This window comes from Hippopotamus amphibius, chromosome 4 (genome assembly GCF_030028045.1).
Source record: "Hippopotamus amphibius kiboko isolate mHipAmp2 chromosome 4, mHipAmp2.hap2, whole genome shotgun sequence".
Taxonomy (NCBI): Eukaryota; Metazoa; Chordata; class Mammalia; order Artiodactyla; family Hippopotamidae; genus Hippopotamus; species Hippopotamus amphibius.
In genome coordinates, this window is record NC_080189.1 from 56,885,728 (window position 1) to 56,909,203 (window position 23,476).

The 23,476-nt window shown below is 34.3% G+C and overlaps 1 protein-coding gene across 5 annotated transcripts in view; it reads left to right on the top strand.

Annotated features, from left to right (window-relative positions):
• ANKIB1 (ankyrin repeat and IBR domain containing 1) overlaps positions 1 to 23,476 on the top strand; it is a 139,787-nt gene that overhangs the window by 81,687 nt on the left and 34,624 nt on the right. For all 5 annotated transcript variants that reach the window (XM_057732936.1, XM_057732940.1, XM_057732937.1 and 2 more), the window contains exons 4-8: positions 2,554 to 2,736; positions 9,937 to 10,054; positions 16,611 to 16,819; positions 18,011 to 18,099; positions 22,199 to 22,343. In XM_057732936.1, the coding sequence (XP_057588919.1) occupies positions 2,554 to 2,736; positions 9,937 to 10,054; positions 16,611 to 16,819; positions 18,011 to 18,099; positions 22,199 to 22,343 (744 nt within the window). The remainder of the gene's footprint in view (positions 1 to 2,553; positions 2,737 to 9,936; positions 10,055 to 16,610; positions 16,820 to 18,010; positions 18,100 to 22,198; positions 22,344 to 23,476) is intronic.

Below are 23,476 nucleotides of genomic sequence, written 5' to 3' on the forward strand. Positions count from 1 at the left end.
AAGGACTGGGGTAATTAGGTTAAAAATGATTTATCTTGTTTGCTAATATTTAGAATCTCTTCTATGGTAGTATCTGTGTGGAAGTAAATCAAATCATGGCTCTGAAAGCTATCCCAGTATGTATTTTAGAAATCATTTTCTACTACTCTAAATAAAGAACCAGAGAATAAAGTCAGCTCTTAGTTCTGTAGCAGCCAAAAGTAAATAGTCTGTTTTGTTTGGATGACCTGTGAAGCAGAAAGGCTGAAAACAGTAATAGACCCTGCAATAGGTATGATAAGTCTGTGGACTTACTACAAGTCTCCAGTATTGAATAGAGTAGGCCATATATATGTCAGTTTCCATACCACATAAGCTATTTTCTAGGGTCATTGCTTGTCAAACTTTAATGTGCATAAGAATCTCCTGGAGATTAGAATCAGATTCTGATTTAGAGGCCTGGAGTGGGAGGGGATTGGGTGGTAACACTGAGATTCAGCATTTCTGACAAACCCTGTGGTGACAGTACTGGTCCCCAGACCACACTTAAACTAAAAAGGTTCCAGGTGGTAAATAGCAGCTGATATATAACCTTTCCTTCTGGCTGTAGAAGGTGGCTGCAACAGTGACTGCTGAGAGCTATGCTTCACAGATTTTTTTCTGTAAAGGGCCAGACGTAATGAGTAAATATTTTAAGCTTTGTGACCACAAGTCTATGTTTCATATTCTTCTTGATTTGTTTGTTTGCTTGTTTTTACAACTTAAAAAATGTTTTACACCATGCCATATACTCAGAGGTATACCTTTGGCCTAAAGTAAGAATTCATTGGGCTTGTCAGGTTAGTCCGTGGTTTCCAAGTCTGGCATTGGTAGAAGTCCTTAATCTTGTCAGGGCCTCTTGGGATGACTGTAGAGGAACCATAAGGATGACAGTTCCAAAAGCAATAAAGGAACTTTACAGGAAGACCTGTGTGTTTGTTGGAGGGAGAGGAGATAAAATTATTTGGAAGAAAATGAGAAGAAGCTACCATTTTGATTAACCCCCATAAAAAATGAAAATCTCTAAAAAGTATTCACATTTAGATCATAAATAAGATCTGGCCAGAACTTTATGGTGGGCCTGGAATATATTTGACTTCTTTATTTTGTGATCAGCCTATTCTTTGTGTCAGTACAATGTCCAGTCATGGTTCAGAACTTGTCAAACTTGTGTCTGAATCCCAGTTCTACTGCTTACTACTTGGGTGACTTTAGTCAAGCTATTTAACTCTTCTGAAACATTATAATATCCCTTCCACTTGGGGTTGTTAATATTTAAGAATATGTATTTGAAGTCTTAGCATAGCACTTGGCACTGTTAGAAAACATTCAGTGGTGGCTGTTACTGTGTTGTTATGGTTTTGACTGAATTCTATAAAAGAATCAGCTCCATTACTAATTGTCAGGCTGTCCTTTAGGGTGGTTCTAGATTATGGCCCTCATGGTGTTCATGTCCTTCCTAATGTCTCTGCAGGCATAATGGGGAACCTTGAACCTGCAGCCCTTAATAACAATGTATTTAACTTCTGCAAAACCAGTAGAAACCTCAATAGTGAACAAGTCAAGTCACTATTCCCTGTATTTTTAAAAGTGGGATTTCTTTGAGCGAAATCCTACCTTTAAATATCAAGAGATTTGATAGGGCTTTCCTGGTGGCGCAATGGTTAAGAATCTGCCTGCCAGTGCAGGGGACACGGGTTTGAGCCTTGCTCGGGGAAGATTCCACATGCCGCGGACCTACTAAGCCCATGCACCGCAACTCCTGAGCCTGCCTTCTAGAGCCCACGAACCACAAGTATTGAGCCCATGTGCCACAACTACTGAAGCCCACTTGCCTAGAGCCCGTGCTCTGCAACAAGAGAAGCCACCTCCCTGAGAAGCCCGCGCACCACAACAAAGAGTAGCCCCCGCTCTCCGCTACTAGAGAAAGCCCTCGTGCAGCAACAAAGACCCAATGCAGCCAATAAATAAATAAATTGAAAAAATATCAAGAGATTATAGAGTATCTTCCCAACTTGGCTATCAGTAGCTATTCCCATTGCTTATTTTGAGAAATATTGAAAACAGTTTTGCTTCAGTGATTTGCTCAACCTAATTTCATTTCATTATTTAGCTGGATAATGAATGATACAAATGAAAATGTTTGTCTGCCTTGTCAGGACATCCAGGTATTAGTGGTTAAAGTAACAGTATCGGCTGTGTCCTCCTTGTTTAAGAAAGAGTTATAGAAATGTATGAAATTTAAAGCAAAATTTTATGTTTGGATTGGACAGAATGCTTAAGAATTTGTAAAGTTTAAGAAATTGGTTTGTTGTTGTTAACCAAAGGAAGTCATCTTAACACTAATAAACAAGAATTGCTAATCTTGAAATCAGAAACCACTGGTATCTAAATAACTTTTATTGTCATTTCAGGTACATACTGTTGAACTTTTGATGTGCTTATTTTATTATATTAAATTTTTATTAATATGCAGCATGAGGTAACTTGTCATTTAAATCTGTATTTGCAAGTTTTTGAAAAAAACTTTTTTAGCTTTTAGTAAAACATGGAGGAGACTTGTTTGCTGAGAATGAGAATAAAGATACTCCTTGTGATTGTGCTGAAAAGCAACACCACAAAGATTTGGCCCTCAATCTGGAAAGTCAAATGGTATTCTCACGGGATCCCGAAGCTGAAGAAATAGAAGCTGAATATGCTGCATTAGACAAACGAGAGGTAAGGTTTTTTTAATAAGAAAATTATATGGATTTTATATTAAATTTTATTTTTTTGTCTTTAAAATCCATTTTGTGTGGTCTTCTTTGCAATATGCTAAATATCCTGTGACCTACATAGCTGTAATTATGGAAGTACATCTAGAAAACCTGGAGTTGGTGTCTATCCTTTAACATATGTAAGTATGTTTAATTACATATAAATAGAGATGGCTCCAAGACTCCAGTCCTGTTCCTCAGTCTCTGCCTGTCTTCTGGGTTGCTCTTATCAACAAACATGCTTTGGTAACTCCCATCTTAAAAAACAAAACAACCTCTCCATTGACCACTCTTCCCCAGCCCTGTCCCTGTCCCCCTTCAGTTGTAGCCCCATATCTCTGATCTTCATGTGAGAAAAGCAAAACTTAAGAATTGTCCATACGTACCGACTTCCTCACCTTCCCTTCACTCTTCAGCGCATTGCAGTGTGACTTTCTTCCCTTCTACTCTGGTGGAATGGCACTGACATGGACACCGAGTCACCATGTTGCCAAATCCAGTAGGTGCTTTTCTCTCCTCATCTTACTTGAATTCCTCAGTACCACTTGACACAATTAACCACTCCCTTCTTAGTGAAAAACTCTTCCCTTGGCTTCAGGGACATTGCTTTCTGGTTTTCCTTTAAGTCTTCCTTGTCTCAGTAAACATTACCTCCATCCACTCAAGCATAAATGTGGGAAGCATTCTTGATTCCCACATCCAAACAGTCTGGGAATTCTGTCAATCTACCTCCAAAAATATAACCTAAATCCATTTACTGATCCCCATCTCTACTCCTACCTCCCTAGGTCCTCTCCAACTTCACTTGTCATCTGAACCTGCTATAGTAGTTTCCTGACTGGTTTCCTTCCTTCTGTTCTGGTCCCCTTAGAATCCATTTTGTGCACAGTAGCCAGAGTGACATTTTTAAACTAAATTAGATCATATCACTTAAACCACTTAGTGAATTTTTAATGTACTTAAAATAAAATCCAAACTATTTGCTCAGATATAAGACCTTACATAGTCTCACCACTGTTTACCTCTCCATCATCATCTCAAATGTGTTTTCCTGGCACACTTTGCTCTAATTATAGTACCTAGACTACACTAAGGCTTTTGCATCTCCTATTCCTTATGTCTGAAATCATCTCCAAGGTTTTCTCCTCCCATTATTCTTTACATAATACCCTCTTTATTTTTCATAGCACTTATCATATGCTACAATTATTCTGTTTATATATTTGTTTACTTGTGTATTGCCTTTCTCTTTTATTCGATTGTCAACTCTATGAGAGCCAGAACCATAACTACCTTATTTAATAGAATATTTTCAGTGTTTAAGACACTGCTTGCACAGTGAGCATCCATAAATACTTCTTAAAAGAAATTATTGACACAATAAATTTTTTCCTCTAAAAATGATTCTGATTCCTCAAGTGTTTTTTCAGTGCTAACTTGATTCTGAGAGAACTTATATTAACTGTATGTTTAGAAAAATAATTGTATTGTCTGTTTTATTTTTTTCATGAATTCCTGACAGTTTTTAACCTTCTATACTCTCCAGATGGCCAGGAAAACTGAGTTTCTTGAAATTAAAAGATTTACTTGTTTCACCTTTTGTGTTTTCTTTAGTTAGGTTATTTTATAGGAATGCTTATCCAGATTAAGTACACATAGAAAGAGAGGGCAGATGTCCTAAGCACTTACATGTGGTTGTTGAATCCACAGAGTAACCTCAAATGACAAATATATTACTTCTTTTTTTAAATGAGAAAGATAAACTACAAGATAGTTGAATAAGTTTCCAGGATCAAAGTGAGTTGAATCTGATTCTTCAGCCTTCAAGTCTAAGCATCTGTATTTATTGTACTGCCTTACTGCCTACCCTTTGACAATCCATGAACTTGACTAAGAAATTATTAATGTAAGAATTAATCTAATAATTTATCTATAAAACAACATTTGAACAATATTTTAGAAATGTAAAATGATTAAATTGAAACGCATGTATGACTATGTTTAGGATTTTTCTCCAAGATACTATCTTAATTCATTATTAAATCAGAAATTAATACTCATTATCAGCAGATTTTAAGACCTAAATGAACTGTAATAACCATGATAAGGTATTATGTTAAGTTTAAAAAAGGTTACAGAATGGTTTGATACTAATTACATTTTAAAAACTGCTACGGGGAATTCCGTGGTGGTCCAGTGGTTAAGACTTGGGCTTTCACTGCCGTGGACCCAGGTTAATCCCTGGTTGGGAAAGTAAGATCCCACAAGCTGCGTGGTGCGGCAAAAAAAACCCACCAAAAAACAAAAGCTATTATGTATTGGAAGAAGATTGAAGTATACCAAAATGATAATTGTGATTATGGGTAATTTTCCATTATTATTTTTTCTGTTTTCATACATTTCCTGAAAATTATAATGAATATTTACTGCTGTAAAAAAATTTTTTTTCTCTTCTGACTTTACCCCCCAATGGTTACAGTTTTTTGTGTGTGCTACCACACTTAAGCAAACATATAAGTATATAGAATTTTTAATGCAAAAATAAGATCACATAGTATATTGAGTTCTGCTAAAATATTTTTTCAACTTAACAGAATATCATGAACAGCTTTCCCAAATCAGAAAATATGATCTACATATTTTAACCACTTACCTATTGACAACTATTTAAATGATTTAGATATTTTTGCCATTAAAAACAAGGCTACAGTGAATATTTACTTACTAGTTACATATATATCTTTATCCAGTTGGTTCATTACTGTGGTTAGAAACGTGGTTCTGAAGCCAAACTGACTGGATTCATATCTCGGCCCCAGAGCTTACCTACTGTGTGGCCTTAAGCAGGTTAGTTAGTCTCTCTGCTTTGGTTTCTTCCTTAAAATGAAGATAATGATGGTCTCCACTTTAGAGGGTTGTAGTATCCTTTCGTTCTCCTTTCCCTGAGTGTCTTTCACATCATTTAAAATTTTAACAGTAAGTATTATATTTGGGTAAATAGGTACCTGTTTTTTCATTTGTTTTTAACAACAGACGTGTTTCATATGTGTAATCAGGGAGAAAACTGTTTTCACTGTGGAAAAAAATACTTCTTTTGTAAGTCCTTTGTCGTAGTATTTTCCAAAACAGTTTTTGAAGATACTGTCACTTTATACATGACATCTAAGTGGTACAGTTTGTATGTTGGGCTCTTTCACATTTCTGCAGTGGCATTTTGGTAGCAGTAATATGTACTGATGCAAAAGAGGCACTTTTATTCACTCTTCCTCTTTAGTTTCCTTTTTCTTTGTATCAGTACTGGACTGCTTTGAAGGTTATTGCTGGTTTGTGTTAATCTGAAAATAGAGGCAGTTTATCTTTGCTATAGGAAAAAGAAAGACACCTTCATTTTAATCCTTCCTGCAGAAGAGAGGGATACTTCCCACTTGAGACTCAGCAATGTATTGAAATACTTCACATAACCTAGTTATAGTTCCATTGCAGAGATTCAGAGTGAATATGTTACCTGTTCATGAAAGCAATATGTCTCTCTCCTTCAAGGACTATTTTTCTTCCATTGCAACCTATTTAAGTTTTAAACTGTGCATTAAAAAAAAAATAATCTATCTACAGATTGCTTTATGTCAATATTATTCCTTAATATATCTAAAGTCAAATTTTATTTGGTTAAACATAAATTAGGTAGAATGATGGCTAATCTGAAAAAGAACATTTAGGAAATAATACTAGGAAATAAACAGTTGCTACCACTGAGAATAACAAGAAATATTGGATTTCATTGCTGAGGCAGGAAAGATACCTGGAATCCCAAATCTGAACTTGGAACACTTTCTAGAGGCAATGTTATACATAGTGTATAGCTTCTAGACTTCAATGAGTACTACAGATTTAATCATAAAAGGATTTGGTAGGTTTTTATAGGACAAAGTGTGGTTCATAAATTGGCTTAAAAACAAAATTACATGATGATTTGGGGGACACTTTTTAAAGGATAGTTTGGATTAATTTTCCCTTTTTTCTTTTTCTAGTTAATCCCTGTATAGAATAGTTTAGGTTAAATTTTTATTTCTTTTTCTACTTAAGGTTATAGGATACCTGTAATATGTAGAGATTCATGGCAGTATAGCTGAATGTGTATATTGGGGTAGTAGACTGTTAATACAGTGTGATAGGAAATGTATTCAGCATTGTCTTTACCATCATTTGTGAAAAGAGTGACACTGCAGACTGATTGAGTGCATGCTCTGCCACTGTTTAAAGCTCTTTAACATCCCTAGTGGTGGTGTTATTGGTTTGTTGGTTTTTTGGTTTTTGGTTTTTGGTTTTTTTGGCTGTGCTGAGCAGCATGTGGGATCTTAGTTTCCCAATCAGGAATCAAACCTGCGCACCCTGTATTGGAAGCACGTAGTCTTAACCACTGGACCACCAGGGAAGTTCTATAACATTTAAATTAAATTTTTTTCAGCCAAACATGCTCTTTTTATTTACTTACTTACTTACTTATTTATTTATTTATTTATTTTTATTGGCTGTGTTGGGTCTTTTTTGCTGTGCGCGGGCTTTTTTCTTTTTAGTTGCGGCGAGTGGGGGCTACTCTTCCTTGTGGTGTGCGGGCTCCTCATTGCTGTGGCTTCTCTTGTTGAGGAGCATGGTAGTTGCAGCACATGGGCTCAGTAGTTGTGGCTCACAGGCTCTAAAGCGCAGGCTTAATAGTTGTGGCACACGGGCTTAGTTGCTCCGCGGCATGTGGGATCTTCCTGGAGCAGGGATCGAACTCGTGTACCCTGCATTGGCAGGTGAATTCTCAACCATTGCATCACCTAGGAAGCCCCAAACATGCTCTTTATAAGAAGAAGCAGAATTAAAATTTAAAATATTCATTACTCTACCACTTACAAATAATACTTGTAACATTTTGCCTTCCATTTTTAATCAGTGATAATATTGTACATTTTATATCCTGTAGGGTTTTTTTTTTTTTCCGCTTAACATTTCTTGATCTTTACAAACTCATCATGGAAAACATTTTGAATGACTGCTAACTACTCTAACATGTAGATATTCTGTAACTCCCTTAAAGTACATTTGGGTTACTTGCATTTTGTCACCTTTAAAAGTAACATTGCACATGACCAGTTTTGTTCACATTGTGATTAGACCTTAGGATAGATTCCTATAAGTAAAATTGTTGAGTCAAAAGATGAATATTTTAAAGGCTCATGATACATGATGCTTAGTTGTTAAATGATATGCCAATTTCTGTATTTACCCACAGTACATCAGAGGGCCGTCTCACTGCAACCTTACCAATACTGCAGGGTTCCCCCCGCCACCCCAAACCTTGGCCAGTTTGTTAGGGAAAGAGTTTGTATACTTAAGGATGTTTGTATTTTTATAACTTTTGATATTTTGAATTTACTGATTGTCACAAATTCCTTATATATTAAAAGCAGCACACTTTTTATGTTTAAATCTTGGCAGTTTTTTGGCAGTCAAGTCTGTCAGTCTTTCCTGTCATTAAACACTCATTGCTTATATATGCATCCCTGCTACTAGAAGACATCTTAGGATCAGGAAACTTATCAACTGAGAGAAATTATCCTTGGTGAATAAAGTTTCCGTTACATGGAGTTAAGTAAGAATTGATGAGATGGTTTCCATGATAATCAAAAAAGCAAAGCAAGAAATAAAGATAATATCTAATTTTAAAATATCTATAAATAAGGGATAGGGTTTACTGACTGCCCAGAACTCTCTGGAATGTGTGATAGATGTTACCAAAGGACATCCTCAATGGTGGTTATTCTGATAAGTACTTGAGAATTTCTGCTGCTTTTTTTTTTTTTTTAATAAATTTATTTATTTATTGGCTGCATTGGGTCTTCTTTCCTGCATATGGGCTTTCTCTAGTTGCGGTGAACAGGGGCTACTCTTCTTTGCAACGAGCAGGCTCCTCATTGCGGTGGCTTCTCTTGTTGCAAAGCCCAGGCTCTAGGTGCATGAGCTTCAGTAGTTGCAGCACACGGGCTCAATAGTTGTGGCTCACAGGCTCTAGAGCACAGGCTCAATAGTTGTGGCACACAGGTTTAGTTGCTCAACGGCATGTGGGATCTTCGAGCAGTGCATGAACCTGTGTCCCCCGGTTTGGCAGGCAGATTCTTAACCATTGCACCACCTGGGAAGTCCCTCTGCTGCTTTTAAAGTTATAGTCTTTAGTTCCATGCTTACTTCAATAAGCTGGTTACATCTGTTTATCTGATTGAAATAGATACATATATCAATATTAATAATAAAAACACAACATTGAATAAAAATAAAAGCAAATTGCTTAGTGAAGTATATAATGTTATGCCATAATATTATGATAGCTACAAATCAAATTCATGATAGTGATTGCCATAAGCAAGGATGGGGAAAATTAAGGAACTGTAATGGGGAAAACATGTCACAGGTTATTTTAGCTTTTATAAATTTCTGAATAGTGAGACATTTGTGATTTTATTCTTTATATGTTTTCTGTTAAAAGCAAAGAAAAAAAGATAAAGGATAACAAAAGAATTTTAAAAAACCTGAAATGATACAGTACCTTTATGAAGAAAACTAAGGAGCAAGAAGTTGAATAGTATGTCATAATCACTTCACTCAAAATCAATTAATAAGTATCATATAATCCCACTAGCAATCCAGATTGAATCTCAATAAGTGTAACTGTTGGTGGTTCAGTGATTAAAGCTGTGTCTAAGTGAATACATATGTTGATATATTCACACAATTGATTTACAAAAAAAGAAAAGACTGGATAAAAAAATACTCGAGAACTTTAATCATGACCATTGCTCAGTGGTAGGATTATAGGTTTTTATTTCTAATACTTTTTTTGTATTATTCAGATTTTCAAAACTATGAAGGAAGATGGTTTTGTAATGATAGTATGATTCTTTTGTTTTAGAATGATAAGGTACATGAAACTAGGCATCCACTTGCCTGCTTAAAAAAGACGTGAGAGAGTAGCTTGAGGTCCATGATAGTGGAACATACAGAGCATTTTTAACTTCATTGCCAAACTGGAACTGGAAGATTAAATAAATGATATATATATTTATTTATAGGCATTTAGAACTTCCTAGGAGCCAGTTTAACTTTATTTTTCTTCTTTTTAAAGCCATATGAAGGATTAAGACCTCAGGATCTTCGCAGATTGAAAGATATGCTTATTGTGGAAACAGCAGACATGCTCCAGGCTCCACTATTTACTGCTGAAGCTTTACTTCGAGCTCATGGTAATGAAAGAAATGTCTTGTGCTTCTGATAACATGAGTGCCTTTTGAAACTTTTCAGAGTTAAAAGGTGGCTATTTTAATGTTTTAACATAAAACAAAATAGTTTGCTAAACAAGTCTAAGTTTGTTTTTGTGCAGTGGTTACTGCAGTACTCAACATCCTCATAACATTTTGTATTTTGAAGTATAAACTGGCTAGGAATCATAAAAACAGGGAATTTCTTTTTGAAAATTGAACTACTAAATCAACTTATAGATTATCTAATTTTAGAAATGGATCTGATTTGAGCAGGGTTGAGAGTTGGAGTCCGTAGTCCTAGTCCTAGTTTTGACATTAATTTTTACTAAAGTCAGTTAAATACAGTCAGTTAACTAACAGTTGTATTGTTAGTATTGCCAGTTGTATTTATTTTATGTAAAAGCTGTTTCTCACCATGAAATGCACCAAGTGAAATTTATAGTCAACACAGGAATGTGTTATTCCTTTTAAGGTAAGGTTTTTTGCTTGTTTGTTTTTATTTTTTTATTTTTTTTGAGGACATTACCAACTTTACTTAGGAAAAGTGCTCAGCTTGTTTTAAGTTATCTGTGATAGCCATTCTGAGAGTTGTCACATGCTGAGTTGGACCCTCTCGTTGCACACTTGATATTTGACATTTTGGCTTGTTTCAAAGAGGTTTTTTCTGATTTAGAAATTGTTTTTAAAGAGAGAAAGGTAAATGACTGTTCTCATCCATTTTGAAGCATACTGGTCTGTTTTAACTATAAACGTTTACCATCCATGCTAAAATAGAATGTCAGCTTCCAAAAAATTTTATATAATTGATCAGAGGAAAATTTAAAAGTGCATATTTCATCATACTTTGATCACCTCTGTGAATAATTTGGTATATAACCTTCCCGAATCACTAACTTCAATATTGATATTTACCAGAGTTCTATACTTGACACTCTTTTCCACTTTATATACCAGTGGCTCTAAATTTTAGTGTAAATAAAAGTTACCTGGGAAACTAACCAGAGATTCCTAGGACGACTTCCAGAGAGTCTGTCTTTAGGTGAGGGATGAGGCATAAAAGTGTAGTTGTAAACAAGCCTACCAAGTGGACTGGTTTCTGAGAAACATTGCTGTGCACATTTATCTAGTGAAATCAGGGGTTTCAAAAACCATCTAAATATTAAAGAATATATCTATAACCTGACCTTAATAAAGTATTCAAGGCTTTATTTCTAAATGCCTGTTTTAACATTTTCTCCTCAACCTAAAGATGTCCGCACCTGAACTAATCATTTCTCCCACTATCTTGATTAATGGGCTTTCACAGGCATTTAATCACCCTGACTAGAAACTGGGACGTCACACGTTCCTTCTCCATCTCTATTACATTTGCACAGTCTCATCATTTCTCTTCCTGAGTATCTCTCATCCTCTCCCCATCTTCCCTAGCTCTTTCCATTCTTACTGTCATTTCAATTCAGGTTGTCATTATTTTTCATCTAAATTACAGTCTCTGCTGTTGCCATTACTCTTCACCCTTATTCATTTTTTATATTGCATTTTAAAATTTTGAGCATGTAACACTCCTGCTGAAAAACCCTTCACTGGCCCTCCACAGACTTAAAATGTCCCAACTCTTTAGTAGACCTTCATGACCCAGGCTTCTTTAGCTGGGGTGTCATTCTCCCCATTTATTTACCCACTCTTACTTGTCCTTATTAATCACTCTTCCAGGAAACCTTTTCTGCTTACGTGTTCCCAAGTCTACATTGAGAGCCTTTCTGTCTCTTCCCATTATATCCTGTGCATGTATGTGTCATACACTTAGAATACAATATTGTAATATAATTTCTTTATTTGCTTTTCTTCTACATTAACCTGGGAGCTCTTAGAGGGCAGCATTTTATTGTTTTTTTTTTGTTTCCACAATATCTGGCATCACTTAAGCCCTCAAAACATAGTTCTAAAATGAATAGATAATATATCTAAAATGTTATTTTATATTTTTAAATCCATCTATTTATTATAAAACTATATTTCTCCATTACCATCTTTTAAAACTTTGAAGTAAATCCTTTGGGGGAAAAATTTAGACCTGGTTCAAAAATGAAATTCAGAAATTCAGAATAGTTTTTAAAATCTTAGAATTTAAAGATAAAATATTTTCCTTTTAGTCTGTAATAATGCTTAACAGTCTTAAAAACTTGTAAAGAAATACAAAATACCTTAAATCATGTTTCTTTTGTGTGAGGTTCACAGCACCCTGTCCTTTACTTGAGCTTTCAAATAAAGAGACTGCATTTAAATATAATATAGAGCTGGCATAAAAGTGGAAGCTATTCATCTGTGAGGAGCTGTGACGTAACAGTTGTATTAGGGTAGGCTAGCTGCTAAATTAAAGTGTAGAGTCAAACACAGTAAACATTTATTAATCATAGTAGTCTAAAGTGTTTTTCATTGAGGTTAGAAATGGGACAGGGGGCTCTGCTCCACACAGTTATTTTGCCTGACTGAGAACTGCAATTTTAACAAAGTGGCTTCTGAGGTTGCCCTGGGGATTATCTTCATTCCAGCCCAAGGAAGCAAAAAGGAAAAAGGGTGGAGAAATAGATGTAGGAAGCTTTTTGAGCCAGTCCTGAAAGTGGCATAAATCACTCCTGCACCTATTCCACTGACCAGAATTTAGTCACATGGTCACAATTAACTGCAAGCAACAGTTCTGTAGAATTGTTGTGTAGTACTTACAGCCTTTCTGTCACAGATATCTACATTCAGCTAAATGATATAATGTATCATAATTCTGGCTTACAATATTATATAGACTCTAAGGCTAACTTAACTAGTATTTTTATTGTAATCAAAGATTCTCTTCTCTAGTGTTTATACATTGTGTCCTCAAGTATTTTTAAATGATCAGCTCCATTTTCATTCCATTGATATTTCCTTAAGTTACTTCTTTTACATAGTAGGGTCAGTTCTAATAAGGTGATATCTGAGTTTTACTACTTGACATTTGTCTATTCTGTGATAACTTTTTTGATAACAAGAGTTTTATATTTCATTCACCTATTAAGGCATAAAATGGAGGCTAATGCAGGTTTTCAAATGGACATCTCTTTTATATTGTTTAGGTAATATCAGTGACATTTGATAATCAAATAAGATTTTCAGAGATAAATGATGTTAGTGAATAAAAAAGACAGTGCACAGAGCTATAGTTTACACTAATTGCTGCCAAAACCCAGATGGGCTCTGTTTCAGAGCTATTAAACTGAACTATTTGGTAGATTTATAGAGTGTATCCTTGGTAACATTCATTCAGCTTTCCACAAGAAAATAGATTTAAGTATTATGTTATCTACTGTCAAATTTAGTCCCAAAGTAATGAGGTTGAAGACAGAAGACAGAAATGTTTGGCAGTATTTACTAAGCAGTAATTGAATTTTAAGGATGACTCTGTTAAGAATACAGAAGTCATTTTCTGAGCATTTCCTCAGTGATAAAAATAACTTGTATAGTTGAAAGCTACCTAATGAGAAAATAAGTAAAATTTACTTACCTATTTTTTTAAAATATGAGACCAAGGCTAGTTTGCTTATCCTTAGAGTAAATGTGTATTGAAGTATTTTTTTAAGCTCCTTTGGAGACTCATTGCTTCTACAGGTAATTAAACATCAGTAGTCCACACCTTCTCACTCTACTATCTTCCTAGGAAATGACATCTTCTCCCAAGGCTTCTATAGCTATAGATTTCTCCCTCTGGACTAGCTTCTGAGCTCTATACACATATATATATAACTGCCTATTTGAAAGCACCTCTAGGATATCTCAAAAGCTCCTTAATCTCATCATGTCTAAAATTAAAATCATGCTTTTAAACCTGTACCTGAGTCTCCGGTATTCCCTGTTTACATGGCTGGCAGCACCAACCAACCAACGTGGTAGACCTGGGACAACAACTTTGACCTTTCCTCTCCTTCAGACCCTATACCCCATTGTTACCTTTCCAGTCTCACCTCCCAAATCTTAACTTCTCCCTTTCTCTTCATCTCCACTGAGCCAACCATGGCCTCAGCTGCCATAATCTCTCACTTGTACTTCCCAGTAGCCTCCTTTCTAGTCTACCTTTTCCTCCGCTCTCACCCTATCCAGTTTCTTTGTTTTCCCGTTACTGTAGTCACAATAATCTTTTCAGATCTAACTGTGACAACCAGTTCTTCCTAACCCTAAGTGCAGTTTTTCACTGGCTTCCTATCACTCCTAAACTGATGACAGGAGTATTATTAAAAAGTTCTATGTGACCTAGTCCCTGCCTGTTTCTTCAGCCTCACTCACACAGTGCTTCCCTTCTGGTCTCCATGCTATAGCTACATTGACATTTCTAATTTCACAAGGATGCCACCTCTGTCCTGCCATAAGGCCTTTTAACATGCTAGGTACCCATCTGTCTAGGCTGTCTTTCTCTCTCCTTTTTACCTAGTTAGCTCCTACTCATCCTTCGTATGTCCACTCCAGGCCATTTCCCTAGTTACCTTCTCTGACCTTCCTGAATGGGAGTCTCTACCTCTTCTTAATGGTGCTTCTGAAAGTGGTGATTTTTTTTTAATGTGTTGATTTTACTTAATGTCTTTCTCCTTACTAGACTCTAAGTTCCATGAAAGCAGGAATTAGGCCTGATTTTTCCTCCCATTGCATCCCTACAGCCTGACATAGCCTGATATAGTGCATGGCACATGAAAGGCATTCAATAAATGTTTGCTAAATGAATGATGTGATAAAATCCAAGCAGAAATTGTGCTGGAAAATATTTGAAAATTGTAGTAGAGAAAACTAGAATTTTATTTAATGTGTGTATATAAATTATAGTAGCTTTTTTTCCCCCTTTATTAAGAAGTATTACAATGGAGACTTGAAAAATAATCATACTGTTTTAAAAAGGTTTTAACTTTTTAAGTAAGTACAAGTATACCTCATTTTATTGCACTTTGCCTTATTGTGCTTTTCAGATACTACATTTTTTATAATTTGAAGATTTGTGGCAAGCCTGCATTGTCAGGTGATGGTTAGTGTTTTTTAGCAATAGAGTATTTTAATTAAGGTACTGTCATCTAAGTGTGCAATAGCATTATAGCTAAAAAAAAAAAAAATGTAGTATAAACATAACCTTTATATGCACTGGAAAATCAAAAAAATTTGTATGACTTGCTTTATTGCAATATTTGCTTTATTGCAGTGGTCTGGAAACCAGACTTGCAGTATCTCTAGGGTATGCCTATAATGACCTATCAAAACACTCAGGGCCATTTAGCAAAATTTCCTAGAATGCGCTCATATGCAGTGTTTTTCAGTTGTTGGATTTTTCTTCTTTGTAATCTGACTCCTATTTCTAATCTTATCTTCCATCTCCTCAAACCACAATATAGTATACTGTAACTTTACAGAGCTGCTCATGTCTCTCCATTATACTTCCGTGCCTTTGCACATGTGGAAACACACTCTGTCTTCATTGCATGTCTGAATCATAATTATCCTGTTAAACCACCAAATATATTGACTTAGTATGATTGAAAAAATGTCTTACATAGAAAGTTTCCACAGCTATTTGTATTTGATTTATAAAATAATATAGAATGGGCCTTTGGTAAATAATTGACTCTATATTACTTTTGACCCTATGCCTTCTTGGGCTGCAGTGGAAAGAATACAGGCTTTGGATTCACAGAAATTTGTTTCAAATCCCTCATATCTGTATGAGCCTGGGCAAGTTGTATGATTTCCCCAAGTCTTGGCTTCTTCACCTCAATAATGATTGAAAAGTTTGTTGGGAGGGATAAGTGAAATAATATATATAAAACACCTAGCAAAATCATTGGCTATATCTGTTTATTGTTTTGAATGGGTTAGGTTTTTATGGTTCTGGACTTAATAATAACATACTTCACTTGGCAATTTTTAAAGTGTTCGTAATAGGAAGATAATCTTTTTTTAGCTAAGCCAGAATCAGGCTCACTTAGTATAGAATTTATATTGAATTCACTAAAACTTTATAATCATAATCTCTTCAGAAGTTCCTTCTGCTTTCAAGCTGTTTATCAAATGATTTTTAGGACTTGTTGACATTTTGACGTGTTTATAGTGAGCTATATAATCATTTTACAATTTGACAGCAGTGAGGCCAATTGTGAAGTTACATATTATTCTTGAAAGAGTAGAATGGCTTAATTAAACCTATACCAATAAAAATTTAGTAAATTCCATTGACATGTGAGCCACCACCTCTGATTATTAGTAGAAATGACTGAAAATTCTGACCGTATTATTAGATATGAACATGGTTGTAAGCCATGATAAATTATAAAAGTTTAAATTCTGTTTAAAAATAGGAATGGATATAACATACCTGAACATTCATTTGCAATTACTATTTTGATACAAATAATTTTTTTCCATAGATGACTCATATATCTCTAATTTATTCTCTTTTGTTGTTATGAATCTCTTAAAACATCACCATATTTTCTCTGTTATTTGAGAGATATCCATTCCATTTTTCTTAAAGACTGGGACAGGGAGAAATTACTTGAAGCTTGGATGTCCAACCCAGAGAACTGCTGCCAACGATCAGGTGTTCAAATGCCAACTCCACCACCAAGTGGGTATAATGCCTGGGACACACTCCCTTCTCCAAGAACTCCAAGGACTACACGCTCTTCTGTCACCTCTCCAGATGAAATAAGCTTATCTCCTGGGGATTTGGACACCAGTTTGGTATGGTTTAGTATTCAGTGTACTTCCCATCGTTTTAATTTCAGTGATGTTTCATGGAACCTCTAGTCATAGTCTTATAAATGAATCCTATACCCTACTTAAAGGGTTCAATTATTTCATGCTTTGGTAAATATTTATTATCACAGACTGTTTTTGTGATCTCTGAATTATAGATTGAAAAACCAAAGGGCTTTCTTTTTCTCTTTTAAAACAAAAGAATTTGGGAAAACCATCTACAGTATTTTCACTTCAAAGCTCCAATGACTTAAAGTTTTGAACACACCATACTGAAATATTAGAATTTGAGTTTGTGATAGGCACCTGAAACCAAAAATATGAAAATATTTTTATATGTATCTGAAGACATTTATCATATGTTGAAAACTATGTATTTGTTTCAATAAAACTTATGGAGTTTGTCATCTAGATACATTTCCATAATAAATGTCCGCTTTTTATTGGGAAACAGTACTGCCATTGTGTGCACTTTTAATTGGTAAACCATTGGTGTACTGTTACAGCAAATTTTTATGTTTCTTGAATGAGTTGGCCACTCAAACTATGTTATAAACATGAGTGCACTCCGGATTTTTTCTGGGCCTTCTCGAAAAACAGAATCCTGCTGCTATAATTCACATCTGTAACATTATAAATTTTGCTTCTCTTAGTTATTATTTGTATTGATTGTTTAAAAGGTACATAGCTTTATAGCATCGTTCCCTGGGTAGAAATCCTTTAATTGCTACTCTGAATATCCTAAGTTGCTGTATTGAAAAAACAAAGTTACTCTGGTTTTGTAGATTTTCTGGGGTGAGTATCGGGTGAAGGACATGATATCAAAGTGGTTATTTTGCAAGGAGCAATTTGATCTTGACCTGAATAGATTGCAGTGATTTGTTTCTTGTATTTCCTTTTCCAAACAAATAGTTGCTGACTAATTTAACACATAAATTTGAAATTTAAGAATTTAACTTTTGCATTAAAACATTTAAATTCCACAATAATTTGTAGTGAGGTAAGCACAGTATTTGTTATTTAGTCGGAGGTAGGCACACTAACTTTAACTTCCCTTAAAACTTTGAAACACTTTTTATAATTACTATACTAATATTTTTGCCATAAACTAATGAATAAAGACATGTTATTTCTCCAAAGTATGACTTTGTTTAAATCATTTTTCTTCATTTCCAGTGTGACATTTGTATGTGCAGTATTTCTGTATTTGAAGACCCAGTGGATATGCCCTGTGGACATGACTTTTGTAGAGGATGTTGGGAGTCGTGAGTATATGTGCAGCTTAGTATTTCTTTCTGTATGATAGCACTCTGATGTGGCAATAAAATTGTTTGCTTTCAATATTTAATGATATGGATTATTTATATTTGTTTCAGTTACACTGAAATGTGTTATATTTTACTACTAAAGAAGAATTCTGTTTTTATTTTGACATCTTCCCATTTATTAATTTAGTAAAATTATTTAATTTGGTAAAATTATTTAATTTAGTAATTAAGATTATTTTGCTTAATGTAAGGTACTTTGGGGAACAAAGATATACGTGATTAGTTTTCTCAGTATGCTAATTCATGTTACATCTATTGTATATTTTAAGCCTGCACCTAAATATCAAGAATCAGTTTCTTATATCCCAAGATTTTTTTAAGCATTTGTTTTTATGCTTTCTCTGAACTTTTTGTGACAAGCAAGTAGCCTTGAAAATCCGTAAGAATATGGATGTTTAAAATTCCTTTTTAATCAGTTTAAAGTTAGATGTCTCTGCTAGGCATGGTTGGTCTATATTACAAATTGAAATTTTATTTTCCTTCTCATATTTATCTCTATTCTCCTTCCCATTACCTTGCCAAGATTTATACTTTCTCACCATCCATTAACTTTGCTCTAATGTTGTACTTTTCGAGAGAGGTTTGTAAACACAATGAAGAAGATCATTATAGTGAGCACTACGTTATCAGGTTATCTCTGGAGACACAAGTCTACTGATTGATGACCTAAGCAAATCATATCATTAATATTTAAGGGAAAAGTTTTCAAACTATTCTTTTTCATAGAGTACTAGGTACCAAGTATAGGGAACTGGGGAGCACCATGTTGGGTGAGAGAGCAGGAACCTGAGGAAATTTTCTGTTTTTATTTTTTTTTTAATAGCTTTGTCGTGGTATAATTAGCATACAGTAAACCACGTATTCAAAATAAATAATTCAGTAAGCTTTGACATATGTATATACCCATGAAACCATTACAACAATCAAGATATGAATATATCCATTACCCCCAAAAGTCTCCTCCTTTCTCTCTGAAATCCCTCCCATCCTTCTCTTTCTGCCTCCCGCTTATTCTTCCACCACAACCCTCCACCCCCCATCGGTAGGCAATCGCTCATCATCTTTCTGTCACTCTGGTTTCATTTTCAGTACATTTTCTTTATCTGTTTTCCAGATTGGGATATAAGGGAAGATTAGATGTGTATATTATATTTATATTATTATTTATTAGGAGGGGAAATTAATCTACTTCTAAAAATATCAGAATAAGTAAGAATATCTGGTTATTCTTTTTAAAACATAGCTTAGGCTCTATTCTGAGTCTAATTAGATAGGATCAAATCAGTGCAGCTGGTACAGATAAATTAATTGGCAAGGGTCAGGATTCACAACATAAAGCAAACTTTGACCTAGTTCTGAGCACAAAAAATTTTCCACATGCTAAGTACTTTATTTAGCTTAAAATTGTGAACTGTATTGTAATAGGAAGTATTATCTAGGTTCTACCAAGTTTGCTACTATTGATATTGATTTCTCTGTGAAAATCAAGCCCCCCTACGGGATTTATTTGAATTTTTTTGAACTTCCTTGACATTCCTCACCAAATTCCTGTCACAGGAACCATCTCCCCATACTCATGACACACTGGCCATGAGAAATTAATGGTAAGATTTAAATTTGAAAGATCTAATTATTGTTTTCCATGGTACCTTATCAGCCTACCTAGGATTCTCCTCTTCACTCCTACCAGGTAGTTCTTGTCAAATCAAGCATCAGTAAAACAAGTTCCAGACTGAGTGATTCAAATGTGAATAAAACCATTTTAAAATTAATTGCAATCCTTTCATGGGCATATAGAACAGAAACTTTTCAGTCTAAGGAGCAACGAAGAATTTATAAGGGTCCCGAGATAAAACCTCTTAATTTATCTACTCATCTCTACCCCCTTATCTCATTAGTCCATACAGATGCTTTGAAGCATCTATGCCAAGGGTTTAGCTGAAAGGGAAATTACTGTTTTCTACCCAACCTAGAATATCCTTCCTGCTACTGATTAGTTGGTGATTTAGGTAAGTGGTAAACTCCCCGTGCCTTCAGTTTCCTAAGCTATAAAATGGTAACAATGGTGAGTACTTTATAGGATTGTTGCCAGTTTATTGTTAAATGGTTTAATATATGTAAAATGCTTAACAGGGCCTGGCACATAGTAACCACTCAGTAAAAGTTACTATTTTACTAAGCTCGGTAATAAACAGTGGGAACTTAAAATATGATTTGAGAAGCTGACCTACAAGATAAAAATATAGGTAAAGTTTGCCCCAGATTTCTCTCTTTTACTAACATTCATCAACTCTATGTTCTGTCTTTAAATTTAGTGAGAAACTCTGTGGTGCTTAAAATTAATAGCTTGGCTCACAGAGAAATGATCTTTTCTTTAGCTAGCTCTTCTCAGTTCTGTCATTTAATTCCCTAAAGATAGTTAAACCTGTTCTGATGTATTTAGAATACATAAAATTCAAAAACATTTTATAGTAACTATGTCTAAGTACATTATGCACTTTGACAGGGGACTATAAGTATTAAGATAAATTATATCTAACTTTACAGGGAACCTATTCATAGTTAAAAAGAAGAGATTCCTGCTATGTGAAAAAAGGAACTCTATAGTTAGCAGTTCTCAAACTTTTGGTCTCAACATCCCTTTACACTTTTAAAAATTGTTGACATTTTTCACATAACTAGAACAAATAATTCTACAATGCGTGTGGGCATACAAAAGACCCTTAATAGACAAAGCAATCTTGAGAAAGAAGAACAAAGCCAGAGTTGTCACACTCTCTGTAATTAAACTTTACTACAAAGCTGCAGTTATCAAAACAATATGGTACTGGCACAAAAACAGACACAGATCAATGGAACAGAATAGAGAGCCCAGAAATGAACCTACACTAATATGGGCTATTAATCTGCAAGAAAGGAGACAAGGATATACAATGGAGAAGAGACAGTCCCTTCAATAAATGGTACTGGGCAGACTGAATGGCCACATACAAAAGAATCAAACTGGACTACTCTCTCACACCATGCACAGAAATACATTCAAAATGGATTAAAGACTTAAATGTACGACCTGAAACCACAAACTTCTAGAAGAAAACATAGGCAGTAAACCCTTTGACATCAGTCTTAGTAATATTTTTTTGGATGTATCTCCTCAGGCAAGGGAAATTCATGCTTCAAAAGTTTGTTTCTTTTTCCAAAGGAAATATTAATAATAATAAAACCCTTACTAAAATTTATGAATTCTTTATTCTGTGGCAGGCACCATGTAGCTATTTCACATACATTATATCATATAATCTGTATAACAACCTTGAGAAGTGTGTATTGTTATCTCCATTTTACAGATAGTGAAATTGAGGCACAAAACAGTTAAATGAATTGCTTAAGGTCATATAACTTGTTATTGGCAAACCTGGAATTCTCTAATTCAGAATCCTGCTCTTAATCACTTAATTCACCTTGGGCTAGATTCCTGCCATTTTCCAGGATGCCTTTTCCCTACTACCTCAACTAGTGTGCCGAAAGTAGGACATGAAACTCATCTTCCAGTTTGTCTAAATGAAATATAGAAGCAGAAAAGCTTTTCTTCAAAAAATTATGCTATATTCCAGTGCCACCTCAAAATCTTTTGGATTATCTACAGTTTAATTCGGTACCATTGCTCTCTTTTATTTAGAGGTGTAGGATATTGAGAATTGAATATGACCTTTCTAAACCACTTGTTTCTAAATTTTTAATGTTAAATATACTGTTTCAAATTTTTAAAGAGGATAAAGCAAACAAAAGTAAAAAATGTATAAAACATAAATGTGTATAAATACTCACACATATAAAATGAATGGTTGGGCAGGTAATAAGTGTTCAGTGTTTGTGAATTATATGAATTAATGCATTGCAATTGATATTGCACACTTTGGTCATTGGTATATTTTAATTATACTCTAATAGAAAATTCAGCATCAAGAGAAAATTCTTAGAATGTGCAAATGAATTATATCCTTGCCTTTTTTCTATCAATTGATAATTTTAATAGATTTTTGAATCTGAAAATTCAAGAAGGTGAAGCTCACAACATTTTCTGCCCTGCATATGATTGCTTCCAACTTGTGCCTGTGGATATCATAGAAAGCGTAGTTTCTAAGGAGATGGACAAACGATACCTACAGTTTGATATTAAGGTATGCTGCCAATTATCTGTGTGATTTCCATAATTTAAATTTTATTAAACTAATATAACAGATTTTAATTTTTTATTTTTGAAAACAAAGTGATAGACTCTTTGTCTCTCAGAAAAAGTGCATTAAGGAATAGTGGTCTAAATTAAAATTTTAAGCTAAAGCGTTATTTTATAATCGTGATAGAAGTAAAAGTGAAAAGCCATAATAGTAGTTTACCAAAAAAATAAAACTATTGCTCAGAACTAATCACCTGCATGTTGCACTTTTATAACTGATCGATCAAGATAATGTTCAAAGTAAATAGTAACTATTTTAAACTTTCTGAAAGACATATTTTTACTCCTCAGTGTAAAGATTTAGAAATAAAGATTATCAACTTGGAAATTTATGGATTTTTTATTTGAAGTAATAGTTTCATATAACAAATTATAATGTTCCTTTCATCTTTTTTTTCCTGCCTTCTTTATTTTCACTCGGGAGTTATTCAGAAGTACATGCATATCTTTTTGTGTGTGATTTAAAAGTTGCATTTTAACTATGTTGTTCAGATTTTTTTATGTTCTAAACCCTAATATATGGACTTTTAAAAAAGAAGTCCTTCTGTTTCTTTAACATAGAAAGCATCATAATACTGGGGTTTTTTTTACATTTTTCTATTTTTATCATTGTGACAAAACACACATAAACCTTACATTTTAACCACTTTTAAGTGAACAGTTCAGTGGCATTAAGTACTTTTACATTCTTGTGCAACCATCACCACTCTCCACTTCTAGGGTTTTTTTCATCATCCCAAACTGAAACTCTGTTGTCATTGAACCCTAACTTCCCATTCCCCCTTACCACAGCCCCTAGTAACCACTGTTCTGCTTTCTGTCTCTATGGCTATTCTAGGCATCTTATGTATTTCTTTTAATATTCCAGTAATGTATATACCACATTTTGTTTATCCATTTATATGGACATTTGAGTTGTTTCTGCCTTTTGACTGCTGTGAATAATTCTGCTATGAATATGGGTATACAAATATCTATTCCAGTTTCTGCTTTTAATTATTTGGGGTATATATGCAGAAGTGGAATTGCTGGATCATATGGTAATTCTGTGCTTATAATATTGATTTTTATGTATTA